Genomic DNA, 20430 nt, shown 5'->3' with positions numbered 1-20430 from the left:
ACAGACAACCACAGACATACACAATTAATCCCTTGCCTCCTGTGAATTAATCCCGGTTGGGCTTCCAGTCCACTACGTTTCCTACCAGTATAATATTTATTGCAAAGGAACACTCCGGTTTACCTTTGATTTCATGAGACACCCAAGGATTGTCCATCTCAACTGGGGGGTCTGCAGCATCTCCAGGGCAAAAAAAAACCACAGAGGCTCGGGGTCCGAAGATACGCATGGGGGTATGGCATCCCACAAAGACAAAAGAGGATGCAAGAGGATATCTGCATGCAAGCACACTCTTATACTTTACTTCTCGTTCCGTTTGCCACAGCTATGTTACAATAGCGCTCTCACCATCAGGTTCACGTGATAAAGACATTTTCGATCAGTGCTATCACAGCTAGTAGTGCACCACATTTCCAGAGAACAATTCCCCAAAGCTAATGTGGTAATAATAATAATCAAAAATCTCTTCTGAAGTCCCCTTCCACAGACCTTATTTCGCCACAGCCCAGGCACAAGTGGTTTCTCACATCGGATGGCACTCACAACCTGTTTACAGTCCCGAGTTACATTCCAATGGTAGGGGTGATTCTTTCCGTGAGACAACTCATGTTGACTTCACCGAAAGAGGTGTTCACTCATTCCACGGTCGCCTCGTCGTCGTCATCATCATCATCATCGGGCATTTGAACTGCCGGGCAAGATGTATCCACACTCGAGACACGCATTCAAATACGCTCTGCAAAAAAAAGTGTTTCCTGTAATATTAGCGACAAAATGTTGTACTTCTACTGCTGGAATGGCCGCGTAGATTCACACCCATAATCTCATTGTTGATATATATTACAAAAAAAAACTCAACGCATTTGACAATAACACTGCCCTACAAGGGAAAACAAGTATCTTTATTTAGAATGGGCAACGTGCGGGCCAATGGCACCCCTTCATTGCAGAGATGTGATCAGTGTACTAACATGGTAATTAGCTCCTTGAACCATACAGCCACCTCCTACTCAGTACCCCTTTATTAACCCCATCCTTTACTATTGCACAACATTAAAACAAAAAACATGTAGTTGCGGATAATACAAGTGAAAAATAAATAAGCAGACAATATACCGCCCTCGTATATCTGTAAATGCTTTCGTATTTAACGTGGAGGGGTGGATGTGAAGGAGGGATAGTTTCTGCTAGTTCTGAGTACAAGTAATGCTGAATGAGTGAACTTTTAAACGCCGACTAAAGTCGAACTCCTTCCCAAACTTATTCAGATCACCGACCGATTGCACAATGAACATTTACTTCAGCATAGCATATTTTTGTTAAATAAATATTATTCTCGATGTTTCGCTAGAATATATTTCATTCCGATTACCGTAGATGAGGAGGTTACTTTGGGCATTGCTTGTAAACGGCTGTCAGTGGGTGCGATTTCTTCTCAACATACGTTGAGTAACTTATCTCTTTTTACATTGTGGGTTTTTCCTTCCTCTCTTATCTTTTAACTGTGAAACCGGAATATTGTGTAATTATGGGGTACATTTGTTTTCAGTGCTTTTTTTGTATTCAATGTAAAAGATAAGTGTGAGTGTATGAAAAACTGTTACAACAAAATAAAAGTCTAGACATTATAACGATATTTTATTTCGTTCAAAATGTAATGGCCGAAATTTTCACACAATATTTTTTAAATCGTTAATTTCCCATAACAGATTCTGGTGAGTCATCCCAAGCCATTATTATTTAAGTTTCTGAAAAGCCCAAACACTGCACATATTGAATCAATGAGCCAAATTGTCAATGCACCTGCAGATCTGTATAAATGAAGTGACTGCGAGTAAGATATGTTTTTATTTAGTAGGTTAGAACAAATAGTTACTAACCTACTATGAAGCAAAAATAGCAGAGAGGTCATTGATGTTGTAGGCATTTTAATCCACGTTGACTACATTCATAAAGCCCGGGCACGATCTTAGGGATTGTGTGGTTCATTATTTATGCTTCATATATATTGCAGGTAGACCCTGATGGATGCTCAAAAAAAATCTGAATGAAGCATTGTGTGCTGCTGTGTATTGACGCCGGCGGACAATGAACCGATTGCAATTTACGAAAGCACGTTTTAAAGTCGGACGGGGACAATGTGCAACAGTTAAAAAGGTAGGCCTTCACAATTTGACCATGACAGGAGCACTCTTGAAGATGACTCCCCCAGGGTCCAGAGCGCCCTGCGTCTGCGGTGAATCGGGAATCATCAAGGCTGTGCAAGACGTGACTTTGCAAAAGCGCCGTGTGTCACTTTTGCACAGATAGCCCCCCCCCCACGCTTCGGGAACGTGTGTGACCGTTTTGGGATTGAACACGGCGTTTTGGAGTCCCCCGAATGGCTTACATGCAACATCAAGAGGAAACATCCGATAGCTTTCTCATGACAAACTTCGAGCCTGGGCAAAAGGCAGACTGGGGGATAGGTTTAAGAGGCAATTTATTACCGGGTGAAGAGACCTGGATCGGACATTACGACCCCGAGTTCAGAAACGGGGTTGTGTCCCCTTGCAGTGGAAACGTCCGGCTTCTCCAACACCCAAGCGATTCAAGGCCTGGTGCAAATATTGACTTCGTGCCACACAAGGAGACAATCGCAGGTCAATAGTATGCAGACTTGGCTCCATCGACTGCATGAGTGAATCACGCCAATGTCCCGGCAACGTGCACGGCAGGAACTGCAAAGGCCACTGGTGCTTGTCAAGGGATGCCACTCTGAGGAACTCCGGCATGCTGCCTCTTCACCAGACCTGGCACCCGGTGACTTTCAGCGGTTTTCCAAATTGAGGGAGCGCCTGTGTGGGGAGCGTTTAGACAGAATGGTGATGGTGGTGGTGGTGTTGAGCTGAAGGTCGTCCAGGGGAACCCAAATGAACAAGGAAGAACGGTTCTGTTCTGGAGAAAATCGACAATCTTCAGCAAATATATGAAAAATGCATTGTTTAAGGATTCCTTAAACAATGCATTAAAAACAAAGAATATGGTTCGTATCGGCGTAGGCACTTTGCACGTTTGGGTCAGAATGTTGTAAAACCACCCTCATGCTTCCCTTGAACACACAAGCACTGCATTGGACTCGCTCCACTATTATTACAAACAAACAAAAAACCCTATAAGCACCTATCATGAATATTATACATTCTCTTGTAACAGTTTTACCTGGGGGAATCTTCTCCAACTCAACACAGGGCGGTGCGGGGGTCCTTATTAATTAGTAACGCCGACACTTCTCTTTAATTGATGACAGTTGTGGTATGCTGTAAGCACTCGGAAGCAAATTCACGGGATATCTTGCATGTACACACTTAGCATGCTCGCTTGATGTCCTTGAGGCAGATGGAGGAGGCTGACGTTATGTCTGAAAGGAAATATCCTGGATTCAAAGGCCGGCCATTCTTTGATGCTATGGTGGTTTAATGACATTAATATGAAATATAAAGAACGTGGATACATATACACGTGCAAACAGCACAATTAAACTGTACAGGATTCAACAGAAAGATATAAATAAATTCTAGACTGAAAACACAAGCATAAGGGGAGCAACACATTCAGCGTGTAATGTCATTTTGCTGACAGTGTCCACAATATAGTTCAACAGGACTTAATTAAGCACTTATCTCATTAAATAAATCATTTCCAAACTTCCTGTTTTAATGTTGATGGTAAATATTTTAGGAAATTGGATAAACATGCTCAGTTGAACATTCGCATGCCATATCACCGGCCGAAGTGAGCACCATTTAAGGGGTTGGGGAGAGCTTTATGGCAGGGTGCTCAAGGTATGCGACCTTAAAGCCTTCCCCACAAAGCAAAACCCACCCACACTCGTAACAAGACAGTGCGCTGTATTCGGGAACGCATTAGGTATGGCAAGTGACAAGAAGAAATCCAATTAATTGCCCGCAGAATTTGGATGAAGTAAAACATTTGTCAGGCCTACTGGGGGGAAAATTACTCCCCCACGTGCATTGCATCGCTTCAAGATATAACCACAAATTCTTGCTGAAGCTCTGCTAAGACCGACTCGAAGCGTTTTCAAACCGAGTCTGGAAAACGTGGCATCGGTCCAAAACGGATACGGTCTATTGGCCCGGGAAAGCCCAGATGCACCACTGTATTCAGAGAAAGCATTCCACTCGGAGGAAACCTGGTGTCCCTAAAGCTCAGCCTGGGAAGGTGCTGGCCAGACAATTACGATTTTTGTCTGAAACCCAAAACGTGCCTCAAATTATATTCTGAGCTAGAATGTCGCTTCGCATTGAAATAGCTATATATTTATTGTTTCTGGATCATCGGTTTAACATACAAGAGGTATTTTTGAAATGTTACAGCAGCCTCTTGCATTATTAGACACTCTAGAAACTAAGGTGCACCTCAAACTTGTGCCCGTTGTCAATACATTCATAAAATCTGATTTTAAAAAAAACACCTACCAGACGTGCCCCCAACAGTTGCTTTACAATGCATGGGAAAAGTGTCATCATCAAGAGGCTATGGTACAGTATTACTAAATGATAGGGTTAAGAAAATTTAACATTATTATTCTTTTAACGTATTAAATATCCTTCATATAAAATGTTTTGATGAATCCAGTGGATTTGAGCTGTCTGGGTATTTTTTTTATTATAATAAACACTTGTATTTGTTACTTTGTGATTTGTTTATCTGGATGTCTAAGTAGGAGTTGCTGTTTTATGTGTAGCATTGCCCCAAAGCGTTGCTCTACCTGCCACAACAGTGCGAGTTCATGCATTGTTTTATTTATAGAATGTATTTCTAAGTGAGAGATCCTTGAAAAGAAACAGTTTTTTTTTGTTTTCCCCCAATGTGGAACTGGGAGCGTAGCATCCTAAACCATACGAATGCGAGACAGCTAACAAAAGCAATTCCATGTTGAAAATAGATAAATAGTCAATAATTTCTGGTAAATTATAAAAAAAAGCTGTTATAATAATAACAACGGGTTTTTTTTTATACCACAATATCCTCAATATTGTGCTAAACGATATTCAATCAAAATCAATGTCGGTCCGCTTTTCTGAACTGAATCAGGATGCGTGAGGCAGCAACTCCACCAAGGCGTTCCATCCTGCCCTGTCCTCCACCGGTCTCTCCTCGGCCAGGCGACACCAACCCCGGTCTTCCCAGCGCGATTGCGGGCGGCCTCTGGGTCTTTTGCCTGGAGGACGTCCTTCGAACGTCTCCCGCGGGAGGAGTCTTTCTTTCGGCCCCCTTAGCAGATGACCCATCCACCGTAGCCGGCTTCACTCCACGCTCAATAGTGCCGACTGGACACTGAGTCTCTGCCAGATAGTGCGATGAATATATATAATGACGATACGCATTTAATCGGAGAAGCCTCGCTGAGTCTTGACTTTTTCAGGAGGGTTCTGCACTGGGATGCTTTGTCAGTTCCTTTTGAAGGAATGGATTGTGCATGGACTACATGGAGAAACCCCACTCAAATAAGGAGATAGTTCTTTAAAGTCTACATAGTTGGCTTCACAATCCCGCTTGCTGTACAACCATCTCTTGGCAGTGAAGTAGGTGTGTCTGCACGATTCACCAACCCTTCCCTCAAAAGTGATGAATTACTGGCATGTGATGGCACCATGCCCAGCTATACATGTCAGTAAGCTAACAAGGTAAAGCTACAGCTATGCAATTGCTTTCTTATGCCACTGGTGTTTGAAGGACCTCCATGAGAGTGGCCTTTGAAAGAGCCCCTCAAATGCATTTGGTCAACTCTTCTACTATGGCCAGACATCTTGGGAGAGGTGGGAGTACAACACATTTTACTCCACCACACGAGACATATCAACCAACTAACTGCTGTGTACCCGTCGGTACTTCTGGGTGGACAGAGGCTGGAGGATTTAAGAAATGTGCCCATTGTTTCAACTCCTGTGCCCACAGTGTGTTAACCATTACAGCAGGACGTGTTCTCCCCGTGGTCTTGTGGATTTTTCTCCGGGTCCTCCAGTTTTTCCCTCCACATTTAGAATCAACTTCACGCGTTTAGGGCAGCGGTGAAACAACTGGCGAGTCTCCCCCGAGCTCGCACGCGGCTCTTTAATCCACCGCATGCGGCTGTATCGAAGGGGCATAATGTAGAATGTACTATCACAGAAGCAAGGAATAATGTCTCCCGAGCCGTGCCGAAAACTCTATATATATACACACACATATATACTTGGCTCTATGCAGAGCTCATGGGTACTGTTTGGCTCATGGTCTGTTACAGGTTGGCCACCTCTGGTTTAGAGTATTTGGCTCCTATAAATGTCCACGTGATAAGCCACTTTGTTGAGCTATCATTTGTGGCCAGGTCACTTCTGAAAAAAAAGAGCTGTATAGCTCAGTGAGCCTTACCTTGTAAAATAAAAAAATAGTTATAGTGTTACATATAAGGCAAGTGCGGAATCATACAACACTGTACTGTAAATATTTACCCTTAATGTTTACCAAAATAAAACATATATACCAATTTCCTGTTTTCCACGACAAAAGTTGCACTGTGCAAATGAAACAACAGTGAACAATGAGGCAACAGTGAACAATGAAGCAACAATGAACAATGAAGCAACAATGAATCAACAGTGAACAATGAATCAACAATGAACAATGAATCAACAATGAACAATGAATCAACAGTGAACAATGAATCAACAGTGAACAATGAAGCAACAATGAACAATGAAACAACAGTGAACAATGAAGCAACAGTGAACAATGAATCAACAGTGAACAATGAATCAACAGTGAACAATGAATCAACAGTGAACAATAAATCAACAATGAACAATGAATCAACAGTGAACAATGAATCAACAGTGAACAATGAATCAACAGTGAACAATGAATCAACAATGAACAATGAAGCAACAGTGAACAATGAATCAACAATGAACAATGAATCAACAGTGAACAATGAATCAACAGTGAACAATGAATCAACAATGAACAATGAATCAACAGTGAACAATGAATCAACAGTGAACAATGAAGCAACAGTGAACAATGAATCAACAATGAACAATGAATCAACAGTGAACAATGAATCAACAGTGAACAGTGAATCAACAGTAAACAATGAATCAACAGTGAACAATGAATCAACAGTGAACAATGAATCAACAGTGAACAATGAATCAACAGTGAACAATGAATCAACAGTGAACAATGAATCAACAGTGAACAATGAAGCAACAATGAACAATGAATCAACAGTGAACAATGAAGCAACAATGAACAATGAATCAACAGTGAACAATGAATCAACAGTGAACAATGGAGGGTTACGACACATTTATAAATAAACGCGATCTAACCCAAAAACCTTTATTATGAATTATTATGAGTGAACAATGAATCAACAGTGAACAATGAATCAACAGTGAACAATGAAGCAACAATGAACAATGAATCAACAGTGAACAATGAAGCAACAATGAACAATGAATCAACAGTGAACAATGAATCAACAGTGAACAATGGAGGGTTACGACACATTTATAAATAAACGCGATCTAACCCAAAAACCTTTATTATGAATTATTATGAGTGAACAATGAATCAACAGTGAACAATGAATCAACAGTGAACAATGAAGCAACAATGAACAATGAATCAACAGTGAACAATGAAGCAACAATGAACAATGAATCAACAGTGAACAATGAATCAACAGTGAACAATGGAGGGTTACGACACATTTATAAATAAACGCGATCTAACCCAAAAACCTTTATTATGAATTATTATGAGTGAACAATGAATCAACAGTGAACAATGAATCAACAGTGAACAATGAATCAACAGTGAACAATGAAGCAACAGTGAACAATGAATCAACAATGAATCAACAGTGAACAATGAATCAACAGTGAACAATGAAGCAACAGTGAACAATGAATCAACAATGAATCAACAGTGAACAATGAATCAACAGTGAACAATGAATCAACAATGAACAATGAATCAACAGTGAACAATGAATCAACAGTGAACAATGAATCAACAGTGAACAATGAATCAACAGTGAACAATGAATCAACAGTGAACAATGAAGCAACAATGAACAATGAATCAACAGTGAACAATGAAGCAACAATGAACAATGAATCAACAGTGAACAATGAATCAACAGTGAACAATGGAGGGTTACGACACATTTATAAATAAACGCGATCTAACCCAAAAACCTTTATTATGAATTATTATGAGTGAACAATGAATCAACAGTGAACAATGAATCAACAGTGAACAATGAAGCAACAATGAACAATGAATCAACAGTGAACAATGAAGCAACAATGAACAATGAATCAACAGTGAACAATGAATCAACAGTGAACAATGGAGGGTTACGACACATTTATAAATAAACGCGATCTAACCCAAAAACCTTTATTATGAATTATTATGAGTGAACAATGAATCAACAGTGAACAATGAATCAACAGTGAACAATGAAGCAACAATGAACAATGAATCAACAGTGAACAATACATCAACAGTGAACAATGAATCAACAATGAACAATGAAGCAACAGTGAACAATGAATCAACAATGAATCAACAGTGAACAATGAATCAACAGTGAACAATGAATCAACAATGAACAATGAATCAACAGTGAACAATGAATCAACAGTGAACAATGAATCAACAGTGAACAATACATCAACAGTGAACAATGAATCAACAATGAACAATGAAGCAACAGTGAACAATGAATCAACAATGAATCAACAGTGAACAATGAATCAACAATGAACAATTAATCAACAGTGAACAATGAATCAACAGTGAACAATGAAACAACAGTGAACAATGAATCAACAGTGAACAATGAATCAACAGTGAACAATGAATCAACAGTGAACAATGAAACAACAGTGAACAATGAATCAACAGTGAACAATGAAGCAATAGCGCTATTCGCCTCCGACTTTGTTTTTTTTCCAGCCTCGCACAAAGCGTTCCACATCCAATGCGAGTCTAGGAAAAAGTCCTCCGAAAGCGAACGGTGTGTCAACAACACAAGTTAGCGGCACAGCTGCGAGAAGCAGAAGCCACATTTGGCCACACAGACACACACGTACGCACACGTGTTTCTCAGAACTCGTGATCAGGGCATCGAGACACGAATGTCAGGCAGTCGCTTTGGGAATGTAACTTAGTCCAGTCGCAGACACGTCATGTCTGGAACCGCTAAACAGAGCAAACACCGCCCATATATAGCAGGCCGCCTGCTCGCTGGCCATGGCAAGTGTCTACTGCGGATGAGATAACGCAACATAAACCTGAAGCACCTTAGGTGTGCAAGATAGTTTAAGGCACAGTGTGCCATGCCCGTAGAGTGCTCTCTCTCAGGGGCGTTGTCACCGTGTAGCTGTAAGGACAAAAATGTCGTTCTCAACGGAATCTCTTCCGGTTAAAGAAGGACTTCTGTCAAACGGATAGGCATATATACACAAATATATGCTGGTGTATGTTTGCAAGTTTAAAACAGAACGATATGAGATCATTATGCAAATGAATATAGGTTTCTGTGCCAGAAACAACAGTATATTTCAACTTGCAAGTGCAGTATGTGTCCCACACACGCAGCCTATTTAGAAGAAAGATCTCATCATAATGCAGTCAGAAATTTGAAACACATGTATCTTATCAGACTGAAAAAGAATTATACATTTAATATATTCACTTTTGAAGGAGTACTGCACGTTGCCTTTTAAACATATTTCCTCATTAATATGATGGGCAGGGGAGTGGTGGTGCAATGGTTTGAAAACTGTGCGTTGAACTTCGTGACCCGAGTTCTATTCCCAGCAAACAGCTAACATCAGCAGAGAGTGAAATCTGAACTGGTGCTAGGTCCCACCCCACCCCAGCTTTACTAATCAATAATGACCAGTGTGGTGAAGTATGGTCAAACAGCCCCCGTGACCGACACGACATAGGGAGGCATTCATCCATGAGTGGATTGACATCACGCCATAAAAAATAATAATTAACAATTTGTTCCTGAAACTTATTTTCTCAAATGTATGTATTTTAAATTAAGTTGAGGTTTGATAATAACACGTAATATGTACAGTACTGATCCAGAGATTGCCAACCATTTTTGATTCAGCCGTGTTCTTAATTGGACTTTACATTTGTACCAAAATAACCTATCGAGGCCACAAATGCAATTTATAGGAAAATATAACCCTCTACAGCGATATTCTATATTACATTGAGGTGCATTTTTAAGCAGTTCCCTAATATAATCTTGCATCATTTCCTGTCATCCAGCCCCCAAATCAATGACAGTACCTCCAATTTCAAGGCTTCACTCTTTTATTATAATGAGTTCCTTTTACGATTCTTATAACCACTGATGAACAAAGATGGCGAGTACGATTCTGTAATCAACTATCGTGAAATTTAATCGGATAGATCGAATGTATGCTGACGGTCAAAATCATATAGAGTATGTGTGTTTTTCTCACAACAAGTTAAGTAACACCAAACCCATTGCTTTATAACCACTGTATCATTGAATCTAACACAGCAAGGTGAACAAAAAACTTAAAACTAAACTTTTTACTTTAACAGGTAAGGCGCACTAAGCTATATGACTCTTGTTGAGAAGCAACCTGGCCACAAATGATAGCTCAACAAAGTGCAAGTAAAACTCAATTTTATATATAGTGCCATTCACACAAAGTCTCACATTTGGACATTTATAGTGGCCAAATGCTCTAAATCAGGGGTCAGCAACCAACATAACCAGAAGAGCCACTTTTTTTTGAATTCTGTAAAAAAAACCCATCAATATTTCAAGAGCCGCAATGCATGTTAATACGAGACAGCGGTCCTTAATAAATAACGTCACGGAACAGTCCTTAAAGAGCTGCATGTGGCTCCGGAGCAGCAGTTTGCCGACCCCTGCTCTAAACGCGCGATGTTGTTTCATGGATAAAAAAAAAAAAATCCACGCTACCACGGGGGGGAGGGGGGAAACGCAACTCCAAATATATAGGGGCCAGGGTTGGGATCAAACCCACGCGCTCCTGTATACCAGGCGAGGGAGTCAACATCTCGCCACCCTGTGCATGAGCTACCATGGCACCCCAGGTGTTCAGACGTACAGTGAGGGAAAAAAGTATTTGGTCCCCTGTGATTTTGTACGTTTGCCCACTTACAAAGAAATGATCAGTCTATAATTTTAATGGTAGGTTTATTTGAACAGTGAGAGACAGAATAACAACAACAAAATCCAGAAAAACTCATGTCAAAAATGTTATAAATTGATTTGCATTTTAATGAGGGAAATAAGTATTTGACCCCCTCTCAATCAGAAATATGTCTGGCTCCCAGGTGTCTTTTATACAGGTAACAAGCTGAGATTAGGAGCACACTCTTAAAGGGAGTGCTCCTAATCTCAGCTTGTTACCTGTATAAAAGACACCTGTCCACAGAAGCAATCAATCACTCAGATTCCACACTCTCCACCACGGCCAAAGACCAAAGAGCTCTCCAAGGATGTCAGGGACAAGATTATAGACCTACACAAGGCTGGAATGGGCTACAAGACCATTGCTAAGCAGCTTGGTGAGAAGGTGACAACAGTTGGTGCGATTATTCGCAAATGGAAGAAACACAAAAGAACTGTCAATCTCCCTCGGCCTGGGGCTCCATGCAAGGTCTCACCTCGTGGAATTGCAATGATCATGCGAACGGTGAGGAATCAGCCCAGAACTACACGGGAGGATCTTGTAATGATCTCAAGGCAGCTGGGACCATAGTCACCAAGAAAACAATTGGTAACACATTACGCCGTGAAGGACTGAAATCCTGCAGCGCCCGCAAGGTCCCCCTGCTCAAGAAAGCACATATACATGCCCGTCTGCAGTTTGCCAATGAACATCTGAATGATTCAGAGGACAAATGGGTGAAAGTGTTGTGGTCAGATGAGACCAAAATGGAGCTCTTTGGCATCAACTCAACTCGCCATGTTTGGAGGAGGAGGAATGCTGCCTATGACCCCAAGAACACCATCCCCACCGTCAAACATGGAGGTGGAAACATTATGCTTTGGGGGTGTTTGTCTGCAAAGGGGACAGGACAACTTCACCGCATCAAAGGGACGATGGATGGGGCGATGTACAGTCAAATCTTGGGTGAGAACCTCCTTCCCTCAGCCAGGGCATTGAAAATGGGTCGTGGATGGGTATTCCAGCATGACAATGACCCAAAACACACGGCCAAGGCAACAAAGGAGTGGCTCAAGAAGAAGCACATTAAGGTCCTGGAGTGGCCTAGCCAGTCTCCAGACCTTAATCCCATAGAAAATCTGTGGAGGGAGCTTAAGGTTCGAGTTGCCAAACGTCAGCCTCGAAACCTTAATGACTTGGAGAAGATCTGCAAAAAGGAGTGGGACAAAATCCCTCCTGAGATGTGTGCAAACCTGGTGGCCAACTACAAGAAACATCTGACCTCTGTGATTGCCAACAAGGGTTTTGTCACCAAGTACGAAGTCATGTTTTGCAGAGGGGTCAAATACTTATTTCCCTCATTAAAATGCAAATCAATTTATAACATTTTTGACATGCGTTTTTCTGGATTTTGTTGTTGTTATTCTGTCTCTCACTGTTCAAATAAACCTACCATTAAAATTATAGACTGATCATTTCTTTGTCAGTGGGCAAACGTACAAAATCAGCAGGGGAGCAAATACTTTTTTTCCTCACTGTACACTGCCACACACACATGGGCATCATTTACAATACAGGACTCTATGGAAGTGTTGGAGTAGCTTTTTCAAAGCTGCCTTATCTCACAGTGGGAAAACGCACAATAAGCCAATCAAGACTGCTGTTTCTTCCCCCTCTAACTATACGACTACGGCCAGCCTTTGTACCAAATACTGGCCCAGCGAGGTCTTTTTGTCTAAGCAGCGTTAGACACATAAGGGGCTGATCAATGCAACGCAGGAAATAATGAATGCAAAATCAATGAATGAAATAATTAAACTCTGGCAATCTATTTCAACCTATCAAGTGCAGTTTTACACATACGATGCGTCGTGTACGTGTACATGTACTTGTGTGTGTATTCTGTATAGAGTATGGGGAGCGGTAGTGTAGTGGTTAGCGCACTGCGCTAGGAATCCTGCGACCCGATTTCGATTCCCACTCGCGGTCAACACCAGTGTCGATTATCTGAAAAGGTCATGGGCCTCCCCTAAGTCGACTAAGCCTTATATGAGTACCTGGTGCGGTGTGCAAACATCGTCACTGGGGAGGCAAAGGCGGTGTTGGCGACCCACCCCCTTGTGTGCCATGCCGGCCTTTATAGGTGCTCGCAACAGTCTGTGTCAGGCTATAAAGGGGATATTTGTCTTGGTCTGTATAGAGTACCTATACATGAATCTTTTCCTTTCGATAGTGTACTAATTACACAATCACTCCTTTTAAACTACGACGAAGGGAAACGGTGCATGAATGATTTCAAATTTTCATCTTGAATTACAGAGATGGAACGCATCTGAGAGGAATGTCTTCCCAAGAGATGGAGCGATGAAATCAGGTCATGTGCAGGTGCTGGGTCTATCACTGTATCGCAGAATCACGGAAGGTGGTGTGGCAGCTTGGAGAGACCTTAATCGAGAAGTGGATTGACCATAACTAAGTTAGGGCCTCCTGGAAACCTTACCACACCAACGATCTTGTTATGCACGCACTTGCGGGGCAATGAAAACATGTCGAGAATGAGACTGACAATCAAACAGGCCCATTGCTCAAACTCACTTATCTTTGTGTACATATTATATCCTGTAAGCAGATTCGATAAACCAGTGACAGGGGTTATGATACAATAATTAGTGTGGATGATAAAATAATGTGTTAAAATGAAGTATTGCAGTATGTTTAGAATCATACTCCAAACATAAAGACAACTTCTAGTTACTTCTGTATACAGTATGTTCCCAATTTTCTGGGAAAAAAAAATATTTATAATTGGGTCCGGATATGAAGTTTGAGACGATTTGAAATAAAAAATAGTTTTTCTTAAAGATTGATAAGAAAGTGTGACATCACTGGAAACGATGTCACATTACGTCAATTACCTGATTGTTTTTGTCACGTGGCATGGGGTGTAACATCAGTTTTGTTGTCGCCAAGACCGCGTAAAACTTTTCACGTTATAAAAATTATCCCAAAATCAAACATTTTTCAATCCAAAACTTATCCCACCGGTATTGATATAATACTCCGACACATAACGAACATTATGTTGCTCATGATCATCTGTAAGGGCTGCTAAGAGTTAAGCGTAATCCCAAGCGTTCGAGGGCCCTGCTTTCATGCGGCAAAACCAGATGTTTTGTCTCCAACAACAGAGCTGCAGGTGCAGCGCACTAACTGACATGCAGCACACAAAGCCAGGGAGATCAGTGCGGTCTCATAAGCAATGCGACAGCTTTAACATCTCAGATTCCGTGCAGCTGTGTACAGTGAATTGCATTTTCACATAACACGGCCATGTTATTGCAATTTTCCATTTTTTTAAACTCATAACAGAAAGAAAACCCGCAACACAGACTAGAAAAAAAAAAACAAGGCAGGCAGTGAAACACACAACAAACTAAACGCTTGAGTATAAATTAGTGGATATGAATGAGTGCAGTGGTAGTAGTAGTTCATCAGTTTGCCTTTTTTATTCCGCAAATGTAAAGATCTACTTGAAACTCCAAAGTGGCAGGCAATGTGATTGATGTAAGATCGACGAGACCCATCTGCTGTGGCCAATATGGATAATTGAACATATTATATTTCTATAATCGTTGTTTAATTTGCCATGAAATGGGCACACTCTGGAACATTCAAACTGACCGATGGTGCCCTCCATTGCTGTCTCAAAATGAACTCTCTCTCTGGTGCAACCTAAAAAAAATAACTCAAGTAATCATCTGCTTTTAAATGCAATGCTCCCCTTTTTTTCTTTCTTTCAGCAAAGTCAGCCGCTTCTGCGAGAAGAATATTTTAATCAAATCACTACAGGTAGGCAAATGACATTTGCATGAAAAGGATAACAACCACTTTGATGACCGAGAGGAATCGTGAAGAGGCTGTAGCAGGGAGTACTGGAGCATTTGAAGCCAGGCTCAGGACGAAGGGTGAAATCAGTTAGTTTGCTTATGGCGTTAACAGCATTGTTAGGGCCTGAAACACGTGCAGCCTTTGACACCCTTAACATTATGGTCGAGAGCCAGAAGGCAACCAAAGCTTATTAACACCTCAACACTCCCCTGACTCCCACCACCCCTAACCAGCCCCCCAACCCACCCCCCACCTGACCCCCTTTTCTACCCTTTCACTCATCCCCTCTCATTAAATTGCGAATGAAACGGTTCGTGGCGCTGGGGTGGGGGCTCAATATTGCAGCCAAACACCGGCGCCTCGCGAAACAATTTAGTGCGCCGCGTTCCCTTCGCGCTTTGGAGTGCACGACCAGTGCCCCCCCCCTCCGCTTCTCTTCAACCCTCCTCCTACCTGAGCCCAGAGCACGTGCTGAGGGAGACGGCGGAGTCCACGTGCCCGTCGACATGGCCGTGGTAGTAGCAGTGGTCCTAACGCGGGGCGACATTGGACAAGTTAAAAAAAAACTAAAGAAGAACAATAATTAAAAAGAACTCGTTTTTGTTCCCTTCCCATTTTTAGAACATCACGGTAATGTGAAAATCAGAGACTAAAGCGGCAAATTGATGAACAGGTGAATTATAGAATCAATAAACAATCAGAGTGGCTGAATTTTTTTTTTAATACAGTGAGGAAACGGAGTTACTGTCATTGATAACTTGTGTTTTATTGAGAGAGATTAGTGACAATGTATACATATGCATTTGAGTGTACTGCACGATTTGTTAATATTGTTGTATCTCAATGCCGTTGGCTTACCCAGTAAATGCAACACTGAGTCTCAAGACTTTTTCACACGGTTCATGCCGAGTGTTTTTGCAGTAGGGGGCAAAATTACAATTCATGATCCCAAACAGAGTAATTTGCGGGCAATTGTTCAGCATTCAGATGCATGGCCAATACCATTTAAACATTGTACAGTTTAATTTTAGCCATGGGAGGCCAATGAAGGACCTGGGGAAAACCACTGCATCATAGAGGAAAAACACTCTAATCCAGGGGTCCCCAACCCCCGGGCCGCGGACCGGTCCGTGGCCTGTTAGGAACCGGGCCGCACAGCAGCAGGAGGTGAGAGCGGTGAGTCCGCGCGTGGCCCCGCGTCCTATTATTTTATTATTTACCACTTCCATCCGCGCCTCTTTCCCGCACTGCGCAACTTGTCTCAGTCACAGTGTTTGGTAAGCCCACAAGCTCTAACCCCCTAGTAGCCACAATGAGTAAAAAAACAAATATCGCTGGAGAGCTTCTTTGAAAAAGGGAGAAAGACTCAATGATGACCCCCCCACCCCCGCCCCGGTCTGTGAAATGAATTGTCTTCCACGAAACCGGTCCCTGGTGCCAAAAACTATTGGGGACCGCCGCTCTAAACGACACACGCGCAAAGCGCCCGAGTTGTCAATGGAAACGGGGCCTGCTGCGAGGCACAAAGTGTTACCACGGTACCACCCTGCCGCTCCAACACGTCGTGTTGACGCAGACAGTGCAGCTGGCCAATTGGGATTCTGGTGAGATGAGTTGTGCTTCCAATGGAACAAACCCCAGGTCTTTCTGCTGCTAAAAAAACATCAAATCTGTGACAAGTGGCTGCAGCTGTCAGACAATTTAAGTTGTTGTATGTATATTGAAAAAAATATATATATAATACGTAAAATGGGACGAGGATAATGATGAGTGTGTGAAGTGACAATGAGAGTGAATTAACCTGAACCCTATTGGAGATGTACAATATAATAAATGGTAAAAGGTGAAGGTGCAGTGCTGCAACTGCTCGCTCACACCCGCTGCTGCAACGAAAGGGGCCTCCGCTGGAAGCAGCTGTGGAAAACCCCTCTCGAGGGTATTTGGGCCTACTCTTAAATGCCCACACTTTATCCCACCACGCATGATCGATCGGTCGGTGGTGTGCCCATTCGTGTGGGTGGGGTGGTAGTGCCTCGGAGGGGTGCCGCTGCGGTGAAAGGATTCGCTATGAAATAATAATTCGACGAAAGATTGGGAACATAATATTTAAACTACACGACTGCAATTCTACATGTGGTATGCTAGAATATTTGAAGGAATTCTCTTTGCAAATTTAGTGAAAATGGCAGCAACAAAAGGCTGAATATGCTACAATTATGTCAGCAGAAAAATGCATGCAGTATACTTCATTGGATCTATCAATACGTGCCACAAAGAAAGCCATTCAATAAAGATTTAGATTCATCTAAACACAAATATGTGCAATGCCAACTATTTGATTACAATATCATTCATGAGAGTGGGGGGGGGGGGGGGGGGGGGTTGGTGGCACACTGTGCTCTCAACCCAGCAATCCGAGATTGATTCCCAGTCAAGGACCATGGATGGCGAATAATATCCTGTTTCCAATTTTCTTCACCAACCCGCGTCGACCAGTGCGGTGAAGTATGGTCAAACAACCCCCATGACGAACACTGCATGGGATTTGGAGACTTTGATCCAGCAGTGGATTGATAAAGGACTGTATATTATTATCGTATTTTAATGTGTGTGTACTAAAAGTCTATATTTTATATAAAACATATACAACCGTAATGACCCCCCCCCCCAAAAATATATAAATAAATATATACACTATTTTTTTATGAATATCAACATAGATATTTGTGAAAATTAACATAAATTACCATGATCTCGCCTCCCCCCCCCCCCCCCCCGGTCCCCACCACTTGAGTGATCGACTCCAAACCATGCAAAGCGCACTTTGCTTTCTTCGCTCAGTAGACTTTTAGCCTCGTTTAGTCAACATGCCTCCACTCCATGGAACTCACTCCCCACTCATCCTCGGCTCTCCCCTTGCTCGCCCTCCTCACTATCCCTCCTTCAAATCATCCTAATGCGTAGCGTACGTGACCGTGCTTTAAGCCCTCTCTGGCCACCCCTTTCCCCCAGCCCTGTGTCCGAGTCCCACTCTCGTGACTGTGCGGCGCTTCGAGACGTTTTTTTTATTTACTCGATTTTAGCGCCGAATAAACGACGGCTGCTTGCTATTGACATTGCCTTGTAGTTACCACGTAATTTGGCGATTCTTCTATGAGGGTTCCACTGTCAGAGTAATGGGTCTCTGTATAATGTCTTGAAAACAGTTCACTGCAACAACAAAAAAAGAAAACAACAACAGCAGTTAGGCTTTTCGCAGTACACACTTTATACAGATCTGGGATGCTACAGTGGTTGTAATAATCAGCATTCTGAACTTACAACCGAGGGGTCGCAGAGGTGTGATCTCCCGGGTGTGAGTTAGTCGAAACAACGATGCAAATTTATTAAATCGTCTGCAGCCTCAGTCCTCCCAGCAGTATAACTAGGTTCAGCAAGATTAAGTAATTTGACAGATTGCATGTGATGGGGCAGAGCGTGAGTACTCCCACCTCCTACAAGACGAACTCACTTTTTTTTTATTTTAACAGGTAAGGCCAACTGCACCTCCGATTAGCACGGTTGGCTACGTACGGTGCAAAAGAAGTTCAACATACATACGGTGAACTTTAAAGCTCTTTTTCAGACGCGACCTGGCCACAGATGATAGCTCAATGAAGTGACTTATCACGTGGAAAATTATTTCCTTGGTTCTTTCGGTAAAGTCACATAGATAGAAATCGTCGACACTAACTAGCAAATCACCTGGTTTCGTCAATTAATGACATCTCACTGTCCCCAGGTGATTTGCTCTTTAGTTTCGATGATTTATATCTACGTGACTTTACCGAAAGAACCAAGAATATGAATTCCTGCAGTCACGAACGTTTTAAGTCAAAATGTGGAAAATTATAGCACCACGGTGAGAATGCGTAAACTCCAGACGCACGATCGCCTGTTTACCATCTGGCCAAATATTGACTAGCATGGAGGAGTAGGCCAACATACCTTGTGCGGGGTCTTTCTAGAGGCTCTTCCACCAGCAATGGTGTGAGCAATACATTTCAGGGCTGCAACTTTACCTTTACTCATTTTACAGATCTTGGCTCTGCATATCCATTTTATAACTGGAATCGGCTACAGTGGATATGTTTAGCAATCAAATTATCGAATAGATTTGTCTGTGTTGATCAAAAAAAGCCAGTAATGACCTTCAAAGATGGTTTACTGCTTAATTACGAATAAGATATAGCTGTTCACACGTACATGAGACCTGAGTATTAAAAAAAGAAACGCACTGTAATTTGATCAAATTCAAGAACATGTGTCTTTTAAATATGTAACATCATTAAAACAAAGCAAAAAAGCTGTGCAATGAACTTACCCACAACAAATACTACTTGACATATTTGATTAAATGCAGGATAATCAGCTCATGGAATGTTTTGCATACGGAAATGTTAGTGCAAATATAACACGTGGGTGCAGCAATTCACCACCAGCCCTTGCATTAATGAATTAGTTGCATAACATGTTGAGAATTGATTCCTAAAAAGAAGACCGTTGCAGTGAATGTAACAGTCACATTAACCCATTCCACACACGTATCGAAAAAAACTTTCAGAAATTCGAGCTTATGAAGCAATGCAAAGCAACGCATCGTAACAAACCCCCACCGTGTGTAGTTGAGAAAATACACTTGGCCAAAGCAGCCACTGTTTGTGAAAAAGTGAACTGCATAATTATATCCGCCCCATTCGCGAATAGATTAATTGTTACGAGTCAAGGTCACAATTCATTTAAAGAACGTATACTTTAGTTTTTACATTGTGGTCAACGTTAATGGATTATTCAATAGAAAGCGGTCCGGTTGATTGACGATTCAGCACTCGTGAGATTCACTCCAGACACTCGCTCAACGGCAGTCAGTCGCCTACTTATCACTCGTCCATCGCTGTTGGTTACTGTTCACGTGAACTTTACCGTTGGTTCCACCCCCTGAACCCATGTCAAACCGCACTGCGTTCAACCACCAACCACACGCACTGCAGATCACAGGGACACTTCTCTCTCTCTCTGCCTCGTCAACTCGCACTGCTTGGCTTTGGAATTCCCTCTCATCATTATTTTTTTTTACCAAGCATTTATGCCTTTACAAATCAAGAAAAGTGGTGACTGCTATTTATTACGACTTAGTGATGCTTCGTGCTGGCCGCTTGCCTATATTATTAGGCCCTTGTCACTGTGTTCAGTAATTGTGATCAAAATACAAATGTTTGTATACAAAATAGCACCTCTTGTGGTTGCA

General features: G+C 42.0%; 1 protein-coding gene across 2 annotated transcripts in view; it reads right to left on the bottom strand.

The window, feature by feature from the left end:
- Window positions 1-20430, bottom strand: part of LOC116941303 (disintegrin and metalloproteinase domain-containing protein 12-like) — a 167772-nt gene that overhangs the window by 82290 nt on the left and 65052 nt on the right. For both annotated transcript variants that reach the window (XM_076066329.1, XM_032952212.2), the window contains exons 4-5: window positions 18275-18353; window positions 15597-15673 (exon numbers count right to left, since the gene is read on the bottom strand). In XM_076066329.1, coding sequence (XP_075922444.1) covers window positions 15597-15673; window positions 18275-18353 — 156 coding nt within the window. The remainder of the gene's footprint in view (window positions 1-15596; window positions 15674-18274; window positions 18354-20430) is intronic.

This window comes from Petromyzon marinus, chromosome 11 (genome assembly GCF_048934315.1).
Source record: "Petromyzon marinus isolate PM22_M1 ecotype Great Lakes invasive population chromosome 11, UKy_Petmar_22M1.pri1.0, whole genome shotgun sequence".
Taxonomy (NCBI): Eukaryota; Metazoa; Chordata; class Hyperoartia; order Petromyzontiformes; family Petromyzontidae; genus Petromyzon; species Petromyzon marinus.
The sequence above is the reverse complement of the archived record's forward strand: the minus strand, read 5'-3'. Positions and strand labels throughout refer to the sequence as shown.